Here is a 21,160-nt window from a genome sequence, read left to right as displayed (position 1 = left end):
ATATACACATTTAAAAAAAATTAAAAGGTCTGGGCGAATGTCCGATCTAAAATCAACAGTAAGCCCCGTGAGTAGACTCCAATACTGATCAGTGGAAATCAAATGCACAGAAATCGGGGAAAGCCAAAATCAATTGCTGGAACATCTCCTGCAAGGTAAAGGTACGGTAAGAAGAGATATTGAACTATTTTTTCTCTGAATTAGTAACGCGTGACTAGCTGAAGTAACAGGAGATGTAAGATCTATGAAATAAAAAAAAGTCTTATGATTCTGTGAATGCCCGTTCCCAAACTGGTGAATAGTTGGCGGAATATGTGTGTGGTCTGGAGAGGCATAGATTAAGGAAAATAAGATATTTTGTAAAGTAAAAATTTGTAATCACATAATTTGTTGTAATGTGAAAAAACTGTTCTATTTAAAATGGCAACTAAAATGTATTTTGGTAGAGTTTTGTTTTGGGCTTCTCATATTTAGCTTTCAGTCCAAGGTGATCAGCTACTTCAATATGTTACTTTTGCCTCTGGAATGGAATTACAAATCCTGCAGGGATCAGAGTGCAAAATAACTTAAGTATTGTCATTAAATGAGGGATTAGTCCTCAAATTAGTGGTTCAGCACAGACAGCTGCAAGTAATTGCTGAATTCCAGGACTATGCCCAGAACATTTTCTACAGGGCATGGCCTGGTGATTGTCTCCCAAGAAACACCCATGGAAATTCTGCATCGATAATATGGCATGCAAAATTATTGCATTTCTCAGACTTCCCAAATCGGACACAAACTCATTATTCCACCCATACCGATAATTCCAAATAACTCGACATAAGGGCCCTAGTGATTCACAACACTGTTTCTCAAAAAATTTCCCAGGACAACAGATTGTCAACATATTTCAAAACAATCATATGTCCAAACATAGGCGCAGTGACGCACTCGGATTCGCCACTGGTCCAAAATCATCTCTTGCTCATTCAAAATCATCTCTTGCTCATCCCACACCTATAACAGTTTACTTGTGCCAGCTCATTGCGACACATGGCAGTGAAATTGTCCCACCACAGTTATTACAGTTGAACATGAGCCCGTTCAAATTTCACATGTACCTGCTCACGTGACAGTAGTGACAATATATTGTTGCCTTTGTGCTGCATTTCAAGGACGAGCAGCACAAACTCCTTGTGATCCAGGTACTTTTTGCAATCACAGACCATGGAAGAAGGGAATTGTAAATTTGGAGACCGTCTATGAATACATCAAAACAGAGTCAATAAGAAAGGCTCTGTGCCTAAAAAATTTAATAGTAAAAACCCAGAACACATTAAATCTCATAAACGAAATATCAATCAATACTAACTTAAATATTACATTTATTGAATAGTTAAAATTCAGAGCATGTAAATTAATTATGTGGATGTGTACATCACAAAACCCTACGCTGGTCACCAAGTCCTTTAGATGAACGGAGAGGTGACTATTGGATTGCTATAGTGTTTCTTGGTCTTCTAAAGCTTAAACGTGCCATTTCCACTCTTTGGAGCTTTTGTGGACCCTTAATATTCAGGTAACAAGATGAGTTTATAGAGAGTAAATTCTGGTGAGTAAATAGAAGTATCAAACAGTAAACTCGTCTTTGCTTCTATCTTTGTTTTCTACTTCCCGCTTAACCCCCGTCCCACGAAGCAGCCCTTCTTCGGAATGAGCATGCCATCAATATATTAATCTGAAGCTCCACAATAGAGGGTTGCTGCTGGCCATTAGCAGGATTGCTTTCTTCCCACACTCAAGCAGGTTTATGACACTTCATTCTTCCCAAAAGAAGCTGTATCCAGAGCATGGCCTTGGGTCTACTTCATGGGAACAGTGTTGGCTGGATCGAAGGTGAAGTTGTGCCACACGGTTTACACCCACTGTTGTTTCAGGGCAGCATATGCTTTCAGTTGAAACCAGGAAATGCATAGCAATCAAAACCACTCAAAACCCCAACGCAAAATCCAAAAGCCAACTGGAGATTTGCTGGGAGATAATCAAGTATGAGTTAGTAATTTAGGAAACCGTTCAACACATTTGCCATCTGCCCTTCCCAGGGTGTCTATGCACCACTCTATAGGATTCCCCACATTCTGGAATGCACTGTAAGACAAAGTGTATTGCCTCTTTCAATACACATTCCCAGGAAGGACCTTTTGTGATCTGCTAGAAACTAGGAGCCCCTTCCAGCAGCATGACCGGAGACACAGCAAAACTTGTACCAATAATTTGGCCTAGCCAAATGGCTGGTCGCCCACTTGCAAATTCTGTGTTTAGTGTCAGAGACAAGTACAGTCTACCTGTAATACACAAGACAAAAATCGATAGTTTAAATTCCATACGATTGTCATAGAGATGTGGGTGTCTAAAAGAGAAATGCACTCTGCACGGATTGGTTCTCCCAAAAATGTGTGGATAACGTTAAATTTGACTGGCCATTTGGAAATGCCAATGAGCCCCTACTGCATATGCAGTGTTCACCTCTTCGTACTCAAAACTCCTCGAATAAGTGTGGACAAAACAGAGGACCAGGGAAACTATTCACAACAGTTTTTGTTAAAAGGGTATGGGATAAAGACCGTGTAACGTGGACATCATGCCCCTGATCGCGCTGAAAAGGAAGTTGGATTGAGAGCTGAGACCCTGCATGGCGACCACAGAGCCGAAGATCCCATTTTTGTGCTGCCACGAGTTACTAAGCACTGCTAAGTCAGACAAAGAAAGGAGAGGCTACTTTAGTTAAAAGTCCAACCTTAAGATGAACACCAGAGCACCTCACTGGAAGACTTACCACACAAGTGAGAAGCACCTAGTGAGAAGAACCGCACATCCATGATCCTCACTGAGGCCAGTGGGACTCCGCCACGGCTGGAGCCCCAGAGTGCTTGCATCGTTGAAGTCGAACCAAAGTTACCCAGTCCACACGCACGGTTTTGAGACATCGGAGAGACCTAGGCTGACTGACCACTCAAGAGACTTATAAAGAGGTAGGTACAATGCACCTGTGCCCTTGACTGATTTCTTAAGCAATACAGTATGTGCATTACTTGACTGAGCGAGCATAGGCCACCTCCTCCTCTGCTCACTCTGATTTTTTCCCACAATGCCTCTTGCAAACTGAAGATTCTTATACTGTTCCACATTACTGGCATGAAGGTCACTACTTCTTGCAGAAGCATAAAACCAATACTCTGGCTCTGGGACGCTCATCCATCGGTAGGGATAGCCTCTGCCTTTCCTTTCTTACATTCTCTGCACAAGGGAAATGGAGAAAAATGTAGCATGGGACTTCAATGTCTTCACAGTTGCCTGGGGCACTTTGTGGTATCCGACTACCTCTGCCAGGGCTTTAAGTGGGATGAAACAACTGGGGGAAGATGGGGGTCTCACAAAGGGGGTAATTAAGGGCATGGCTTAAAAACACATAAGCTAAAAATCAGTACTTAGCATAGTGTGTCATCTGACTTGTATTTTGCCGTTTCTGCCATTGCATCCAGATAATGACAAAAAGTTAGGAATATTGGGTTTGGCTTGTATATAATATTTAAAAAAGCTTCCATTTAAAGCCCTGGTGACACCACGACAATGTTGCTGCTCCTGGGTTTCAAAAAGAGAAGGAAAATCCAGAGAGAAAATGACTCTCATTAAAGGATTTCCCTTTTCCTACAACACTCACCTGGCATGACGTCATGCCGTAACTTCTCCACTAGTGAGAAGTGAGCAGTGTGAGCACGTGCACATTGATGTGCCTGCGGTCACTGCAGTCCGGAAAAAAAACGAAATGCCTGTGCCAGGGCACAAAACAGAGCCCGATAGAGACCCGTTTCGAGGCCCCCTTTAAAAAAATGGTTATATTTAGCCTGTCTTCTTTCTACCTCTGGGGATTTCATGGTCACTCACATGATGTCAACACGAGAACCTTGGGTGACATCATGGAGTGTTTGGGGCTTGAGTTTGGGATATGTTAGTAACTATTTGGGATGTTGTACCTTTATGTGGTGGAGTACATCGTAGCTAATTTTACCTTTCATAATTGTCTCTTTTTGATTTCCCTAAAGAAAGGAGATGTGTTGTATTTAGCCTGTCTCTTTTCTGCCTGTGGGATTTCACTGTCATTGACATGATGTCACCAAAGGTTCTAGTGACTATAATGAATAAAGCAACCTAAATGTTAAAAAAAAAAAAAAATCTTGCCGTATTTACAGCATTTCCTACTACTGAAGAGAACTTTGAGGAGAACTCGGGTGAGAGACCGCTCACCGGAGCATGGGACTTTATTTAACATTATTTTTGCTGGTCATTTGTAGTGTTTGTCTCGTGCTTTCTGGGAGTGGTGGTTGGTGAGTGTATGTTTCAGGGAAGAGTGTGTTTTCTTTTTGGTTTGGTTGGTTACAAGTTAATGGCGTGTACAGTGAGTACCTGCGTAGTGTTGCGTTTGGACTGCTGTAAGCCACGTGAAGTATTTTCAGGTGTCGTGAGTGGCGTGTGAGTGGCAAGTGTCGTATTATTGTGCACCTACAGGGTGGTGTGCATTTATGGCTTGTTGTTTTTTGGGGTCAGGAGGGCCCTGTACAGTTTATTATAGGAGGAGTTGTTCTTGGAATCTGTATACATGGTTTCCATGTGTGGTTGAGTGTTGGGAGTTATAAACTTATATACTCCTATTTTAAAGATGTGTACCCCGTCTCTTTTGTGGTTTTGGAATTATGATTGTATCCCAGTTATGGTTCACGGGGAGAGCTGTACCCCGTTACGTTGTAGAGTTTGTTCTTAAAATTTAAGGATGGTGAGTACCCCATTAGGGAATTGGGGGCGGAGCAATGGTTGCTCCAAGGTGCAGTTCATGGGGAGAGTTGTACCCCATTGAGTGCCTCATTTAGGAAGTTGGAGACGGAGCAATGGCTACTCCAAGGTGTAGTTCACGGGGAGGGTTGTACCCCGTTACGGAGCAAAGTGGTCTCCATTATTTTTCGTCTAATTTAGTTTGTGTTTGTGTTTCCCAAGGAAAGGGGATGGGACTTGGGACTAGTTGTGTTTGGGATGTGTTGTCATTGACTTGTGTTTGTAACTGTTTGGGATGTGTTTGTTCTCCATCTGTGGAATGGATGCTATGTGTACTTTTATATGGATGTGTACGCACAAGCTAATTTTATCTATTGTATTTCCATCTTGTTGATTTCCCTAAAGAAAGGAGATGTGTTATATTTAGCCTGTCTTCTTTCTACCTCTGGGGATTTCATGGTCACTCACATGATGTCAACACTAGAACCTTGGGTGACATAATGGAGTGTTTGGGGCTTGACCTGGTGACAACTGGCAGTTGGAACCAGGCAGGCTGAGTGACAAACTAGTCACTCCTGGTGGGTCTTCTCTGTAACTTAACTTACCATCTTGAAGACTTGAATAAAGTAACCTACATGATACCAGGCTCCAGCTTCTATTTACAACAAAAATGCTGGTGTTCAGACCAGGTGAGACCCGGTCCACTTAAAGCCCTGCTTATATCCAACACATTCACTTTCACCACTTTCTTCTTGACGGAAACAGGCAAGGTGCAGCTGTCCTGTGTGGCCTACTAATAAAATAGCTGGCCAATGGATACATTTCAGTTTATTGACTCTTCGCTCTAGACTCTCTTTTTATTACTTATGGAATTGCATCTAGCTAAGTGGCTTGTGTGATATACATACGTTCTGTTAACCTTATGGCAAAGCGCATGGCTACTGTTCTGTGCTGGTGAAGAAAATTACAGGAGAGGAACTAACACCATGTCCTATGACTGGGTAAAATGCAAACTGCTCCATTTTTTGCTGTAAAGGTAGATAGCAGTGGAATTCTGGAAATGCAAAGGGGATGAAGATTAAACTTAATGGAGGAGGATTCAATTCAACAGAGAGAGGAGCATCCCTTTCCAACTGTAATGAAATAAGGATATGTCAAAACCTACAGTGAATATGATCCTACGGAATGAGGAAGGCTGCATGAAAGCCAGCTGGAGATTTCAAATGATGGGCATATCAAATAAATTAATTTGTGGAATGAGTAAAAGTTCTGAAAATTCACTTTATTCTTTGCAATTATAGAGCCTGTCTGAGCCACATACCCGTTGCCGTATTTTATGCACCCCAAGGTAGAACGCATCATCACAATGCAACATAACAAGCAAGATATTTTTATACTGAATTGTTTTTAATTATCGTTTCATACTATGACAGTGACTGAAGGATGAAGAGTTTCAGATAAGTATTTTCTTTGTGATTTATATTTGAACACAGAAAAATGCATCAAATGTATCTCCACTTGCAAAACATGGCGGCAGAGAGTAGCTGGGTTTGCACAAGCAGAATCAACAAGAGGGGCACTCCGATACACAGCTGGCATTATGAATTGCAATGCACACGCCGTGTGCCACTGAGAACATGAGGGAAAGTGTGCAACCAGGGGCTCCGCTTTGTTACACACAAGGGAATGTATCAACATGCACTTTAGTAGGTAGTTACTATTTATTTGCAAGGTGGCAGCAGCTCAAAGTGCTCCATTGTACTGTCACTGCAATCTCTGTCACTTTAAGGGCCAGTGGTTGCAATGAAGGCACTTTGCAAATGAACAGACTGTGATGAGGTCGGCTTCCCATGCAGGCCTCCACTCCTGACTGTACTGCTGTGCTAACTGAAGAGTAAAAACAAAAATGCACCACAGCACGAGCACCTTGGCCCTGCTCCATAATAGTAAATCCAGTGCTGGACAAAGAGCTCCCCTGGTCACCGGGTTGTGACAAGCTAGTTAGTACATGTAGTGAAGGAGATAACATTTATTGTTAAGGGCAGGGCCTTTCTATTGTTCATAAGCAACCAAAGATACCTCTGTATTGTGAGTGGGACAAGAGAACAAGCCATACATTTGGGAGAAACCACAGTGGTAAATCTCCCACAGCAAACATCATTACATGTGTCTTATTGTAATGGGCTTCGGGCAGTACCAGGGATTCTCAAGCAATCGACAGGCCATATACGCAGATAACGCGCACTCACTGCAAGACCTTCATCTGCTCTTACTAGCATTTGCATTTCAAATGTGTACCAGGACAACTCGAGACTAAATGAAGCAATAAGAGCACCCAGTGAGGACATTTTGATGTTAAATATGGTAAGAGTACAAGAAGAACTAAGTGGAAGCAAGCACTCACGGTTCATCACAGGAGGCTGAAAGGGGATGCAACTCTTGGCTTGAATATGCTCCTTTTGTTTGTGGTTAATGGTTTGAGGCCCCGAACTCCTCAAAAGGGGAGTTGGAGATCAATGTACTTGCACTTCAGACTTCTATCTGTCCTTTCATGTTTTTTCTTCTCTGAAGAGCCGCTCTCATTGCACTCTACATAAGCGTGAAAGGGCATTCAGTGTCATCGATACAAGTGTATTGCCTGATAGGAGGTATTTGAACAGGAGTGTCCAATAAAGGGACTGTTGTGCACTATTGGACTGGCACTATTAAAAGTGACCCTCTTCGTGGCCCTTCTTCTGCCCTTGCCCCATCCGGCTTTTTCTCTCTCCAACTCTACCCATCCTATCTTCACCCCTCACGCAAGCCAAGCTGAACCCATATGCCTGCCTGTTAACCTCCATCACATTTCACCTTCAAACATCAAGTCAACAACCTCTCCACAAGATCAGAATGTGGTAATTCCCACATCTAAGAAAATGAGGGTTGACCTCTACTCTTTCTGAACTAATGTTTAACCTGGGGGCCTGGGCCTCAAGCCTCCATGGAATATGCCTGACACGTCCACATGGAGTAGGAAGGGACAAAGAGGAAACCAAAAGAAATCCAAATGATCCCTCTCAGGAGAGTGTTTGCCCACAGCGACACTCTCCCAAAGTGGTTGAATCAACGGGTGAGGGACACTTGGGGTTATACGGTGTTATGCAGTTCCTGGCTGGGGTGTTGTATCCGTATGAAACATCCAGGCTGGTCCTTCAGTCAGGAAAGGTGTGGATTGATTGAGAACCTGATGGTTAGAATAGAGGAGTGAGCACACAGCTAGCAGGGGGGTACAGTCCTGTGTCTGATGGAGCACTGGATTGCTCAAAATCCAATCCGGCTGAGGGAAATTTGTTGAACAGTGCAGCTTATGTTGTCCTATACAAGAAAGTAAAATGTGATGTTGCTGTGGTCAAAAAACTGCACTTTCTTCTCTTACCCGCCACCATTCGTCGCCATATTACCTACAGAGACCTACTGCACAGTGTTTGGAACAGACACAGTGTTTCAGGTACAAATAATTCACACATGAATAAAGACAAAAAAAGGCTCAGCCAGCCTGCGAAGAAACTCCCTGCCCCACCATCTCTTCCAGAATCCACAGACTAATTTTGGAAACCGGCAGGGCAACATTTAGGAATTCCTGACTGTGTATCCTGTCTCGAGCATCAGATATAAACACCCCTTTGACTGGATTAAAGATGACTCGTGCGCACAAAACTGCATTACAGGGGAAAGAAATGCTGCATCACCAGCTCTGTAAACATCTCACTATATTTCAGCACTGGATTTTCACCAGGAACTATAAATATCACGTTTATACGCGAAACACTGGACTTTGTTAGGTTTGACCATCTGCGTGGGAGCGATGGTGGGAGTTTGGGGGCAGAGTCTCAAGAGATGCAGTAAATGAGATGGTAATTTGATGTTGATGAGAGGCAGATTATATCTCAGCTGTAAAAAGTACGATCGATAAAGAAACAGCGTGACAAGGCGTAAATTATACATATATTATGAAACTATTCATTTTCTTAACTTGTACCATGATCAAAATCTTTCAAATGATAACATGACAGTTCGCCAATGAAATTGGTTTCCGAAGCACCGGAAAGGATGCATCTATTCTATACAGACTGCGGAGGTGTCAGTGGTCTGACCGGATGTTTAGCTTTCTGGTGTGAAGGCTCGGTAAAATGTACATATTGATTTGATCAGGAACAGACAATTATCCGCTTAAGAAGCGTTGCGGCACCTACAGCCCCAAGGCAAGCAGAGGCAAACACAGGCGGAGAACTCCTCGAACACGCCTCTGTCAACTGTAACCAGTTGTTGTTAGCATCAAATGCGTGTCATGGGCTGTGGTACATGCAAGGAAAATAGGCCCAGCGCCTTTCCACTACACCTGTTGGGTAATGAAAGAGCGCATAACTGAGATACACTGAGGCCTGGTGACTCACACTAATAAACCATAACCCCTTATGCATTCGGAGAGGAACTCTTAGCAGGAGAAACTTTTAAATATGCCAACATTATTTTGGGGGATGGATTTATAAAGTGCCTGCCTAGGCCCATAGAGCAGTACAGCACTGTACCTAGCAAACAGAAACACATGTCATATGAGAGAGATATTTAGGTGTGTTAACAAAGATAAAATAATGAGGTCACTGCAAACAAAAATACAGGTGAAAGGCACCAAGAAGCATACATACAGTTGAAGGCCAACTTCTGGGTATTGTGGACATGAGCTTGCCAAAAGAGGCCTGAATAGGAAATCCTCATGGGTCATTTTTAACCACCGCTCTCAACTTCCAAAAACTTAAACCCTTGAACGACTTTGAAGTGACCACAGATTCAAGAGATCATTAATGGAATGTATTCTTAATCAAACTGCAGTCCACCTGATTTTACCTCACTACCTGTCGATCAACGTATTAAGCTAAACATTCCTCGTAAAAAAAAAAAAGAAGGATGCATCTATTCTACAGTCTCACACTGAGGAGTGTAAGCAGCAACTAATCCTTACACCCCACAGAATCACCAGGTAACCTCCGCCGTCACCATAACACAGAAACACAATGTAACCACTGACAAAGCCACACTGACCAAGAATGGGACAAAACACGCGGGCTCATTTTAAAAAGATGCTTCTGGTCACAGAACAGGAAGAGCCAGTCGAGAGGAGATCTCTCGAGTTGCCTGGCTGCTATAACCAGCCCCTTCAGCCACGGCTCACAGGCTGGCTTGGCGCAGACCTTTAGTTAAAAAAAAATACACATTCTCCATGAAAATGTGCATGACCTGTTATTCTTGGGCTGTGCCGTTTCTGCAGGCATGCAACTCCTACTGCAAGTTAGAATGTGTGGGGATTCACTTCGCGCTTTCCGCACCCCATGCACGGCTTAATGCCCGTTTTGAGTATGTACTCTATATGTATCATATATGTAGCGAGTCATAACCCCAACAAGGCCACAGACTGCTGCAGGTTCCATTGGGTTCCACAGCGCCTTTGGGGTGCACTGGCTGTAAGGGAGAGAGTTGGCCTATGTGTGAGAAAACATGGATGAAATGTGTGAGGTCAATGAGCAGAGTGGAAGTGGTGTAGTTCATTAGAATGGTTGTTGTGGTTGGTATAAGAACAAATGCAGGTAGGTATGCTGGTACTTATCTTCATGTGGGTTGTTTTGGGGAGGAGTAGCCACCAACTGTGTATACTCCCTAGGGGTACCTAGGGGTAGGCTGGGCCACTAGAGGATTCTCCATCTCAGTAGTTACCACCCATTCATTGTGCGTTAGGCAATGGTTAATTGAAATAGGTAGGCTGCTTCAATAAACGACAGGAACTTGAATAGAGGGCTAGAATCAAGGAAGACAACAGCAAAACACACAAAAAAATACATTTGGTGTTTATGATTTTGACCTAGCTTTTTTTGCTCCATTGAGGGGACTGAATGTGTTTCTTATGTTTGTATTTTGCTACCGTTTGAGTTCCAAAAGTATTAAAGAACTATGGGTAAAGAGTACTTGGTTTCTTATTGCACGCCATGTTGTGCGCAAAACACGCATCTGAAAAACCAAAACATTCATATCTATATACTGTTGTGAAAATATACAAACAAATACATTTGATGTAACCAGAAAAAAAAAAGAGCACAGATGTTGTGAAAAATGAATGAGTTCATTGTGAGATTAAGAGTCAGTCTGACATTAATCAACTGACATGTTCTTCTGAAGGAAAAGTTTGCAGGGTTCGCTCTGAACAGCCAATTATTGCAGACGCCTTCACCAATCATGGCCACTGGGCCGACAGGCTTGTCTTAAATATTGCATACCAATGACTGAGGAAATGCCATACTAATGGTGCAACTGCTTAACCCAACATTTCATGCATACCTTTACCAGCTATTTTGCATTCCAGTCTCGGCGTTAATAATATAGCCAATAATGGTATAATTCCTAATAACAGCAACATTAAAGTTGCACCTAAAAAAAACGCGTATTAAAAATCCACTGATGACATGGGATGACTTGAAATTATACTACTGCTCTTCAGGAATATTTGGAATGATAGTATATGTGGATAATGTCTATATTTGTCAACTTTAGAAAGCCACGCTGTGTACTTTCCTTGTCTACATGTGGCACAGTTTGCAACTGCCCAGGAACTGCACTGGATACAGTGTTTATTATTTTCAACAGCAAAGGCTCATTTTTGGAGTTGAAATCGAAGATTCCCCAAGACGCAGTTGGGTGTGATCTGGTTTTAAAACAGAGTTTTGAAATGCTCTACGTATAATATTACGTATTCTTCACTTCTCATTTAAGTCTCAAAAGTTTCTAATTTGAGTTTAATATACCACTGTTCAATCCTTTTTCTCCATCTTTTTTCATTTTTTTTCTAATGTCCTTAGTTATTATGTATGTATATTTGTTTACATGCCTTCCGTTAATGTTCTGAATTATTCATAGTCCTACATGTATAATTCTACAAGTTATATTCTACGTTATTTCTATTTTAAAGCATACTCCTTTATAACAAAATGTTTATCTTATATAACTGATCAATAAGGTGTTTGTAAAACTCAAAATAGTAAAACAAAGTTCACAAATGCTCCATGCCAGCCTGTGGTCCCACCTCCTCAGACCCCTGTGCACAGGTGGGGGTGGCCATGCCAGCTGTACTCACCCAGGCGGGCAGGTGCTGGCTGCCGATCTGCTTGCAGATGGTTTCCTTCTCCTGCTCCAGCAGCTCGTAGGCCGCAGTCAGGCGGTTCAGCTTGCTGCCCTTGTTCTTCTTGAACCACATCCAGAGCAGGAGGCCGAGCAGCACCCAGCTGACGCCCAGGCCCAGGTATCCGCACAGGTAGACGGGGATGAGGTAGAAGACGGCCCTGCACAGGTAGGACATCATCTCCAGGAGCAGCAGGTTCACGGCCGTGGGGGAGAACTCCTTCTCCTGGGAGGGCTCGGGCTCCGGGGTCCCCCCTCTCTGCTGGCGCCTCTGGGGGCCCGGGTCCCTGTTAGCTGCCCTGCCCTGCTCCCCCATGCTGCTGCTAGAGCCGGGCGAGGGTGGTCGGTGAGAACAAGAACCAGGACAGGTGAAGTCCTGATGAAGGAGCTACAGAACGCCTAAGAAGAACAGTAGAGATGAGGACCAGGGGCCGAGTTCAGGATCCACGCTGAGAGATGCCCTGAGGAGATCCGGGCGAGGGGAGTGGGGCCTGTCAGCGGAATCAGCCGGTACACTAGACAGCGCCTAGAGAACGAGGGCTCAAAAACCAGGCACCAGGGTGTGAGTGTGAAGAGGCCCGACTGACAGCACTTATTTACTTCAGGTAACAGAGGGTCGGACACAGCCACAGTCCAGGTAGGAGGGTCCGACTCTCAGCTGTACAACTCCCTGCCCGGATACCAAACAGGCTGGGACAGAGCAGTAGAAGCAGCTATTGCCGCCCTGTCGGGTCAGCAGAGGGTGAAGCCCGGGCACACACCTCCTTGTCCGGGCAGCGCGGCTAGGGACACTATTCCCTGCCCGGGTTCAGCCAGGGACAGGTACAAGGCTGTGGCTGTGCAGAAGTAACTCCCAGTCAGAGGCGTGCGTCGGTCCGAGCGGGGCACTGCCACCCCGGGGGTCTGTTCCTCAAGCCTGGCGCAGGGGTGGGTGAGCGGGCAGTGTCTGTGCCCTGCTCCAGGTGTCTCGGGGCCGGCGGCGCTCTCTCTCTCTGAGCTGCCCGGCCCGGGCCGCGCGGTTTTATTCCTCTCCTGCCGGTGTCTCATCCCGCGCCCGCCATGGCAGCAGCAGCCGAGGCCGTGAGTCTCCCGATAGGTATGTGTGTCTACCTCCGGACAGGCGGACGAGGAGGCGGGGCAGAGGCGGAGAGGAGCCCGGCGTCCACGCCCCTCCCATGGGGGACAGCCCTCGCTCGCTCTGAGGAGGCTCAGGGAGCGGGACCACCGCGGCTCCAGGGGCCACGGGTGAGAGACGCGGGCCCAGCCCGGTCAGTAAAGGAGGCGGGAGCTGGCGTTCATTTGCGGACCCGCGGCGGTGCATCTACCACCCCCATCTCACACCAGGAACCCTTGGCAGATATTACCACACCCGACCTCATCCAGGCCAGGCACAGCCGGGGACTGCGAAACTCTGGTAATGAGGGCACTGCCCATCGGGACCGCACCCACCCGCAGCGGCCCTCTCACCGGGTCCTGCCGCTGAGGAGCCTCAAACTCTTGTAATTAGAGCGCTCCCTCGCTGGACACACCCTGCCCGGCCCCGCCCCGCGAGGAGGGCGTGGGAGCTCGTCCAAGGCCACCCTTCGGAGCTCGGCACGCCCTTCCCTGGCCCAGGGCTCCCGAGCGAGAGTGCTCGGCGGTCCGCGCAGAGGCTGCGCTGCAGTGGGCAGGCTGAGAGCAGCGCGGTCATTGAAACAAGCGTTTGTAGTGCAATCTGTCTTGCATTAGTGAAAGATAGAGCTAATGGCGTTGTAAAAGAGTCAATGACAATGCATTTTAGTTATGTTTTTTTGTTTTCGGTGGAGGATTATTTGACCTATTTAAAGAGATAGGAAGGAAAGGGGATGGAGATGAAACTGTGGAAAAGCAGGGCTTAAAAAAGAGCATAGAGAAAGAGACAGGAAGTGCAGGTTGGTAGAAGAAAGAGGGATAAGGTGAAATCAAGACTGGGTATCTTCCCTTGCGGGACCATATACGTATTTCGGCATGCAACACAATATCCTGGGTGCTACAACGTCTAGTGTTACTTCTGTAAGGTAGTGGGGGAAAGGTCAACATGCAGGCTAGACTAAAAGAACCTGTGTCCACAAGGAAGTTTTGTTAACCCCTTCGCCGCGGCGGTAAATCCGGCGCGGTGCTGGGGAGAGGGGAGTTCGTGCGGCGCCGCCATGCTTGTGACAGAACCACTCCGTCACGAGCCATGGGTGCGCTGTGCTCATGACGGCGTGGTTCCGTCACGGCCCCGCCTGCTCTTTATTTCAGAATAGAGTGAGGGCGGTAGAGTGGTAGACTGAGGGCGGTACAGTGTTAGAGTGAGGGCGGTAGAGTGGTAGAGTGAGGGTGGTAGAGTGAGGGCGGTAGAGTGGTAGAGTGAGCGCAGTAGAGTGAGGACGGTAGAGTGGTAGAGTGAGGGCCATAGAGTGAGCGCGGTAGAGTGGTAGAGTGAGGGCGGTAGAGTGAGGGCGGTAGAGTGGTAGAGTGAGGGCAGTAGAGTGGTAGAGTGAGGGTGGTAGAGTGAGGGCAGTAGAGTGGTAGAGTGAGGGTGGTAGAGTGAGGGCGGTAGAGTGAGGGCGGTAGAGTGGTAGAGTGAGGGCAGTAGAGTGGTAGAGTGAGGGTGGTAGAGTGAGGGCAGTAGAGTGGTAGAGTGAGGGTGGTAGAGTGAGGGCGGTAGAGTGAGGGCGGTAGAGTGGTAGAGTGAGGGCAGTAGAGTGGTAGAGTGAGGGTGGTAGAGTGAGGGCAGTAGAGTGGTAGAGTGAGGGCAGTAGAGTGAGGGCGGTAGAGTGGTGGAGTGAGGGCGGTAGAGTGAGCGCAGTAGAGTGAGGACGGTAGAGTGGTAGAGTGAGGGTGATAGCGTGAGCGCGGTAGAGTGGTAGGGTGAGGGCGGTAGAGTGGTAGAGTGAGGGCAGTAGAGTGAGGGCGGTAGAGTGGTAGAGTGAGGGCAGTAGAGTGAGGACAGTAGAGTGGTAGAGTGAGGGCGGTAGAGTGGTAGAGTGAGGGCAGTAGAGTGAGGACGGTAGAGTGAGGGCGGTAGAGTGAGCGCGGTAGAGTGGTAGAGTGAGGGCGGTAGAGTCGTAGAGTGAGGGCGGTAGAGTGGTAGAGTGAGGGCGGTAGAGTGAGGGTGGTAGAGTGGTAGAGTGAGGGCGGTAGAGTGGTAGAGTGAGGGGGTAGAGTGGTAGAGTGAGGGCAGTAGAATGAGGGCAGTAGAGCGGTAGAGTGAGGGTGATAGAGTGGTAGAGTGAGGGTGGTAGAGTGAGGGTGGTAGAGTGAGGGCGGTAGAGTGGTAGAGTGAGGGCAGTAGAGTGGTAGAGTGAGAGCGGTAGAGTGGTAGAGTGAGGGCGGTAGAGTGAGGGCGGTAAAGTTGTAGACTGTGGGTGGTAGAGGGAGGGCAGTGGAGTGCTAGAGTGGGGGCGGTAGATTCAGGGCGGTAGAGTGACGGCGGTAGAGTGGTAGAGTGAGGCCAGTAGAGTGAGGGCAGTAGAGTGGTAGAGTGAGGGCAGTAGAGTGGTAGAGTGAGGGCGGTAGAGTGGTAGTGTGAGGGCGGTAGAGTGGTAGAGAGAGGGCGGTAGAGTGAGGGCGGTAGAGTGGTAGAGTGAGGGCGGTAGAGTGAGGGCTGAGGGCGATAGAGTGGTAGAGTGAGGGCGGTAGAGTGGTAGAGTGAGGGCGGTAGAGTGAGGGCGGTAGAGTGAGGGCAGTAGAGCGGTAAAGTGAGGGCAGTAGAGTGGTAGAGTGAGGTAAGTAGAGTGGTAGAGTGAGGGTGGTAGAGTGAGGGCAGTAGAGTGGTAGAGTGAGGGCGGTAGAGTGGTAGAGTGAGGGCGGTAGAGTGAGGGCGGTAGAGAGAGGGCAGTAGAGTGGTAGTGTGAGGGCGGTAGAGTGGTAGAGAGAGGGCGGTAGAGTGAGGGCGGTAGAGTGGTAGAGTGAGGGCGGTAGAGTGAGGGCTGAGGGCGATAGAGTGGTAGAGTGAGGGCGGTAGAGTGGTAGAGTGAGGGCGGTAGAGTGAGGGCGGTAGAGTGAGGGCAGTAGAGCGGTAAAGTGAGGGCAGTAGAGTGGTAGAGTGAGGTAAGTAGAGTGGTAGAGTGAGGGTGGTAGAGTGAGGGCAGTAGAGTGGTAGAGTGAGGGCGGTAGAGTGGTAGAGTGAGGGCGGTAGAGTGAGGGCGGTAGAGAGAGGGTGGTAGAGTGGTACATTGAGGGCGGTACAGTGAGGGGGGTGGAGTGAGAGCGGTAGAGTGAGGGCAGTAGAATGGTAAAGTGAGGGCGGTAGAGTGAGGGCGGTAGAGTGAGAGTGGTAGAGTGAGGGCGGTAGATTCAACGATGCTGCTTATCCAGCTACATAGAGAAGATGTGTTCTTATAAAGTCTCAGTGGGGCCAACTCACTCAACTGACGCAGTGCCTGCTTGCCACGGTACCTGCATTTCAATGCACACCACCTGCTTAGATTGAAACGAACTCCAGCACCTCCATCGTTCAATCATATTTGATGTATGGAAATCACACCCGTGCATTTTCAATATACATGTATTCAACCATGGGGCAAAAATGTAATTTCATAGAAATCGTTAATAGAGAAGCATGTTGTGAAATTGCAACTCAAGAAAAATAATCGACCCTTCTCATCTTCTGAATAACCCCGCCTGCTGGAACCTGAGACATGGGTCCTTGGAAGGGTTTGGTTGAAATGCAAAGCAAATCCTCCATATAAATTCCACATACAGGGCACTCTGATCAGTAAGAAGGTAAACAACTAAACAAACTAAGTGCAGGTCATCAGAAAACAACATCTCGAACAGATATTGCTACCGCCAGGCTCCTAACAGATACATAGAATATGTTTTCGATAACATAGTATTTGATTTATTTTGAAATTTACAAGGGCGATCCACCGTTGGTGCTTGTAAAAAAAAAGAGCAGTGCAGAGTGGGTGGGGAAGGACGCTGGCGACAGAGCAACATGGAAAGTAGATTGGGAGAGAGGTGCACATGAGCGACGGCTGAAAAGCAAACAGCACTCTTATGAGTATAAAAATAAATGAATTAATGTACGAGGCACAGAAAAGCGGTATTGAAATGTGCACAGAAATGTGGGGAAAACGAACTATGTAAAGACTTTCATTAGGGGAGGGGCGGGGGAGCGCATTCCTTTGAAATCTCAAGGGGTGGGCGGGGGAGCGGCTTCCTTTGAAGTCTGATGCCGAGGCTCAGACAAATGGTGTATGGAGTGAGATGTGGCTGGTGATGTGCACGTGCCTGGCTCACATGAACTGTGCCTAATCCGCAGTTTGGGGAGACTTTTCGGAAGCCTTACTATAATCTCGCCGAACAATGCTTATGCATTGGTCAGTGAGACCTAAAAATATGACTGCAAAGAAAAGAAACATGAAATCATGAAACTCCGCTCTGCATTTAAAGATGTGAGGAATATCAGTGAAATAAGGATGAAAAGTATTATTATTATTATTGTTTTATTCGATCAAAAATATGATCATTCACATCGTAAAAAAAAAAAACACGGCACATCAAAATTAAAACAGTTAATGTACATTAAAAGAGTATTATCAAAATATCCATTAAAAACAAGGTTTAAAATTCCTGTAAAACCACAGTAGGGTAAGTCATCCATTTGGACTAATTAAGCTATGTATACACAGTCATTCTTGTAGGCTGAATTACACATTTTAGCCTCCTCCTCCAAGCAAAGTACCTGGAACGTCGGAACAGAAACTGACTAGACAAGTCAAGAATTTTGCAGTCAATCAGAGCGCACAGTATTAGACAGTATGTGGCAGCAATGACAAAAAGAAAGAAAAATGGAGTTAATGAATTCAAGTCAAGTCAAGTAAAAAAAAACTTTATTTCGGCTGTACAGCCATAAAAGCACAATTTATAAAACATTTCATAAAAATTGGTTGGTAATTATACATAAGTATAGGAGTCAAGTAAAGTGTCCTAGGCATCAGTGAATTTGTTAAAGAGTACTGTAATACATTCTTATTGTGATATTGTCTTTCCCCGGCTGACTACCCAACCCCCCCAAACTTAACATACATAAGCAACTAAATAAGCAACAAGATAAGATACAGAGTAAGACAGATCACCGTACTGGGATATTATATAACTGTTAAAACTGATTCCAATTTTCCACTAAGTTAAAAAAAATACATTAAAAGAAAAACATTAAGATTGCTTTCCAGAAGCGAAAATAATATTGCAATTCACTAATGTGCTAATTAAAACATGGGACAGTACATAGTTTAGCGGTCACACAACATCTAATTGGAACCCCGCTCTTTCCCTTTTAAGATACCTCCACGTATACACCACATTGCAAAAAGAAATTTCGAGGTGGCAACTACAAATAATAGCAGCGTTTCATATTTAAGTAGCCTAAATACCTTGGCATAATTGCTAAGCTAAGTTAATGAATTAACAACCCAGATTTACTCAAGAATGAACTAATCCTGAGACAGGACGCGTACGCACAGCCTCTTGGTGAATGAAAATGGGGATCGCAAGTGATGTTATTAAGTAACGCAAGGTTACGCACCACGTTTAGATTGATAGAAACTGAAATCAGACTCCTCATCCTGGATTAATCATGTGCTACAAACTGAAAGTGAATGTGGTGCAACCAGTCTGCCATTGGAGGGTTACATACAGATAAGGTGAAATACAAGCATTTGCAATGCAATAGGCCTTGTATTACTGAAAGTCTGAGCTATTGGCGTTGCATTATTATTTGCAACACCAATAGCTCAAACTTTTAGTAATGCGCGACCTATTGCATTGCAACTGTTTGTTATATTAGGTGCATAGGGAGAGAAAGGGAGAGAAGGAAGTTGGGCGGCCGCGCCAAAGAAAAGAAAGGTGTGGCCCGCATTATTAAAATTGAAGAAAAAATAGAGTTTGTTGAGCGTTGGCGAAAAAAGAAAGGCGCAGCTGGCTACACTTTATTTTTTCAATATTGTATGTTTATCTAAGCAGCGCAGCACGCACCCTGTGCTGCGCTGTTTACTAAAAGCATATAATATAAAAAAAATAGAGATTGGCGAGTCGCACCGAAGAAAAGAATGGTGCTGCTCGTCAAACTCTATTTTTGCAATACTGTAATTTTTTCAATTGCAGCGCAGCACGCTGTCTGTGCCACACCGATTACTAAAAGCATATAATATAAAAACAATAGAGTTTGGCGGGCCTCACTGAAGAAAAGAAAGGTGCAGCTCACCAAACTCTGTTTGTTCAATATTGTACTTTTTTCGAAAGCAGCAAATACCACTTAAACTCAATTTATTTACCTCCTGTTACCTCCAGTAAGCCCCATACAGCTGCTTTGCTGAAAATGCTCAAAGGCCATGCCCCCTTTTTACACGACTCTGCAAACGCGGCTCCTGGCGCACTGCTGCTCGAGGGATGAAGTCCACTTGTGTCCTGAGGTCCTCAGGACACAAAAGGACCTCATCGCCCCACCAGCGGTGCACCAAGAGGCGCGTTTGCAGAGTGGTGTAAAAAGGGGTGTGGCCTCGGACCACCTCTCAGCAATCCCACTGTGTGGGGCTTACTGAAGGTACCTGGTGGGCTAGTTGGCCCCCGGGGACCCTCGGGAATAAAGGGGACTTAATCCCCAAACTTAAAACACGCCAGGGTGTGCGTTGGAAGAGGGGTACAGGGAGGGGACGGGGCCTCTGGCGGGATGCCGGCATTTCTTAAAAAAAATATTTTTAGAAGTGGAACTGTGTGGCCCCAATTTGTTTAGTATTTTTTGGGCCCTGGGGACCCCATCTCTTAGGGCCTGGGCATTAAAAAAAAAAACGGTAAGGGGGCTGCGTGGCCTTCCATTCCTGGGCCACTATTGGCCCCGGGGACACCATCAACAGGAGCCTGGCTACATTTTGTTTTTATAATTTTGTAGGGAGGTCGTGTGCCCCCCTCCTGAGGCCAATAATGGCCCGGGGTCCCCATACCCCGGGGAATTGCTGCTTTAAAAAATATATATATTACAGTAGGGAAGGGGGTCGCGTGGCCCCCCTTCCATTGGCCACTTCTGGCCCCAGGGACCCCATCCCCCGGGGCCTGGCCAGCCTGGATTTTTTCTGGGGAGGGGGGCTACATGGCCTCCCTCCTAGGGCCAATTATGGCCCCGGGGACTCCATTCCCCGGGGCCGGCCTTGCTATTTAAAAAAAAAAAAGGAAATAAAGAGGAGGGGGGGGGCAACTGGCACCCCCCCAGGGCCATCGAGGACTTTAGAAGGAGAGCCGCGCGCCCCCCTCCCAACATTTGCATAGCCCGGGGAGGTGGTGGTCCCCAGGGTCAGGGGGGGGTGCTACGGACCCCCGTATTTAATTTACTGAAAGCCCCGGGGAGGTGGGCCCTGCCTGCCTTTAATAAAAAAAAATGCCACAGGAAGGTGGCGGTCCCTGGGGCTGCGATGCACCCCACATTTAATGATTAAAGACCCGGGGAGGTGGCGGTCCCCGGTTGCATGGGGAGGCAAGAACCCCCCTCATGCTTTTTATGGAATTTTTAATGATAAAGCCCCAAGGAGGGGGGTTATGAGCCCCCTCATTTGAATAAGGATCGCCCCGAGGAGGTGGCGGTTCCCGGGGCAGCGGGGACAGCGGGGGTCCCTCAGGCCCCCAAACCATTATCACATATTGCCCCCGGGACCTAGCCCACTTGTGGGCTTTGAGAAAAGCACCCAGCGCGACACCAGCTGAATTAAAAAAAAAATGCTTTTTTTCGGCCTGGGGGCCCTGAGCAGGCCTAGGGGTCAGGGTGTTTCACCCAGCCACCTTTTCTTAATTGTTAACTTTTTTTCCCTTTTTCTTGTGACTCGGTTTTACTGAGTCACAAGATGGTTGCCAACACTTTCTGGTTTGGAGTGTTGGCAGCCAATCAAAATGAAGCTCATGCTCGGGAGGGTTCGCAGCTCCTCCTTGATGCTCAGATATATCAATTTCTATTTTTTGAATTTCTCAGGAGCTACTGAATGGATTTACACTATTTTAAAAAAAGGACATTTTCTGAACCAAGATCAGTAGCCTGTTCCAAAATTCCAATGGGAATTAACATGGAGAAAACACGTTTTAGGACCCTCCTTTTTTCTCGGGTTCCGCTTGATGAATCACCCCGAAACGTTCAAGACCGGAGCTGACCTGA

At 46.4% G+C, this 21,160-nt stretch overlaps 1 protein-coding gene across 1 annotated transcript in view; it reads right to left on the bottom strand.

Annotated features, from left to right (window-relative positions):
- The window catches only part of ESYT3 (extended synaptotagmin 3), a 241,697-nt gene extending 228,244 nt beyond the window's left edge, over positions 1–13,453 (bottom strand). The window contains exon 1 of the mRNA XM_078682402.1: positions 11,969–13,453. Coding sequence (XP_078538528.1) covers positions 11,969–12,328 — 360 coding nt within the window. The 5' untranslated portion in view covers positions 12,329–13,453. The remainder of the gene's footprint in view (positions 1–11,968) is intronic.
- Between the last annotated feature and the right edge of the window lie 7,707 nt (positions 13,454–21,160).

Source organism: Lissotriton helveticus, chromosome 3_1 (genome assembly GCF_964261635.1).
Source record: "Lissotriton helveticus chromosome 3_1, aLisHel1.1, whole genome shotgun sequence".
Lineage (NCBI taxonomy): Eukaryota > Metazoa > Chordata > Amphibia > Caudata > Salamandridae > Lissotriton > Lissotriton helveticus.
Note: the sequence above shows the minus strand (reverse complement) of the source record. Positions and strands in the feature narration are given on the sequence as shown.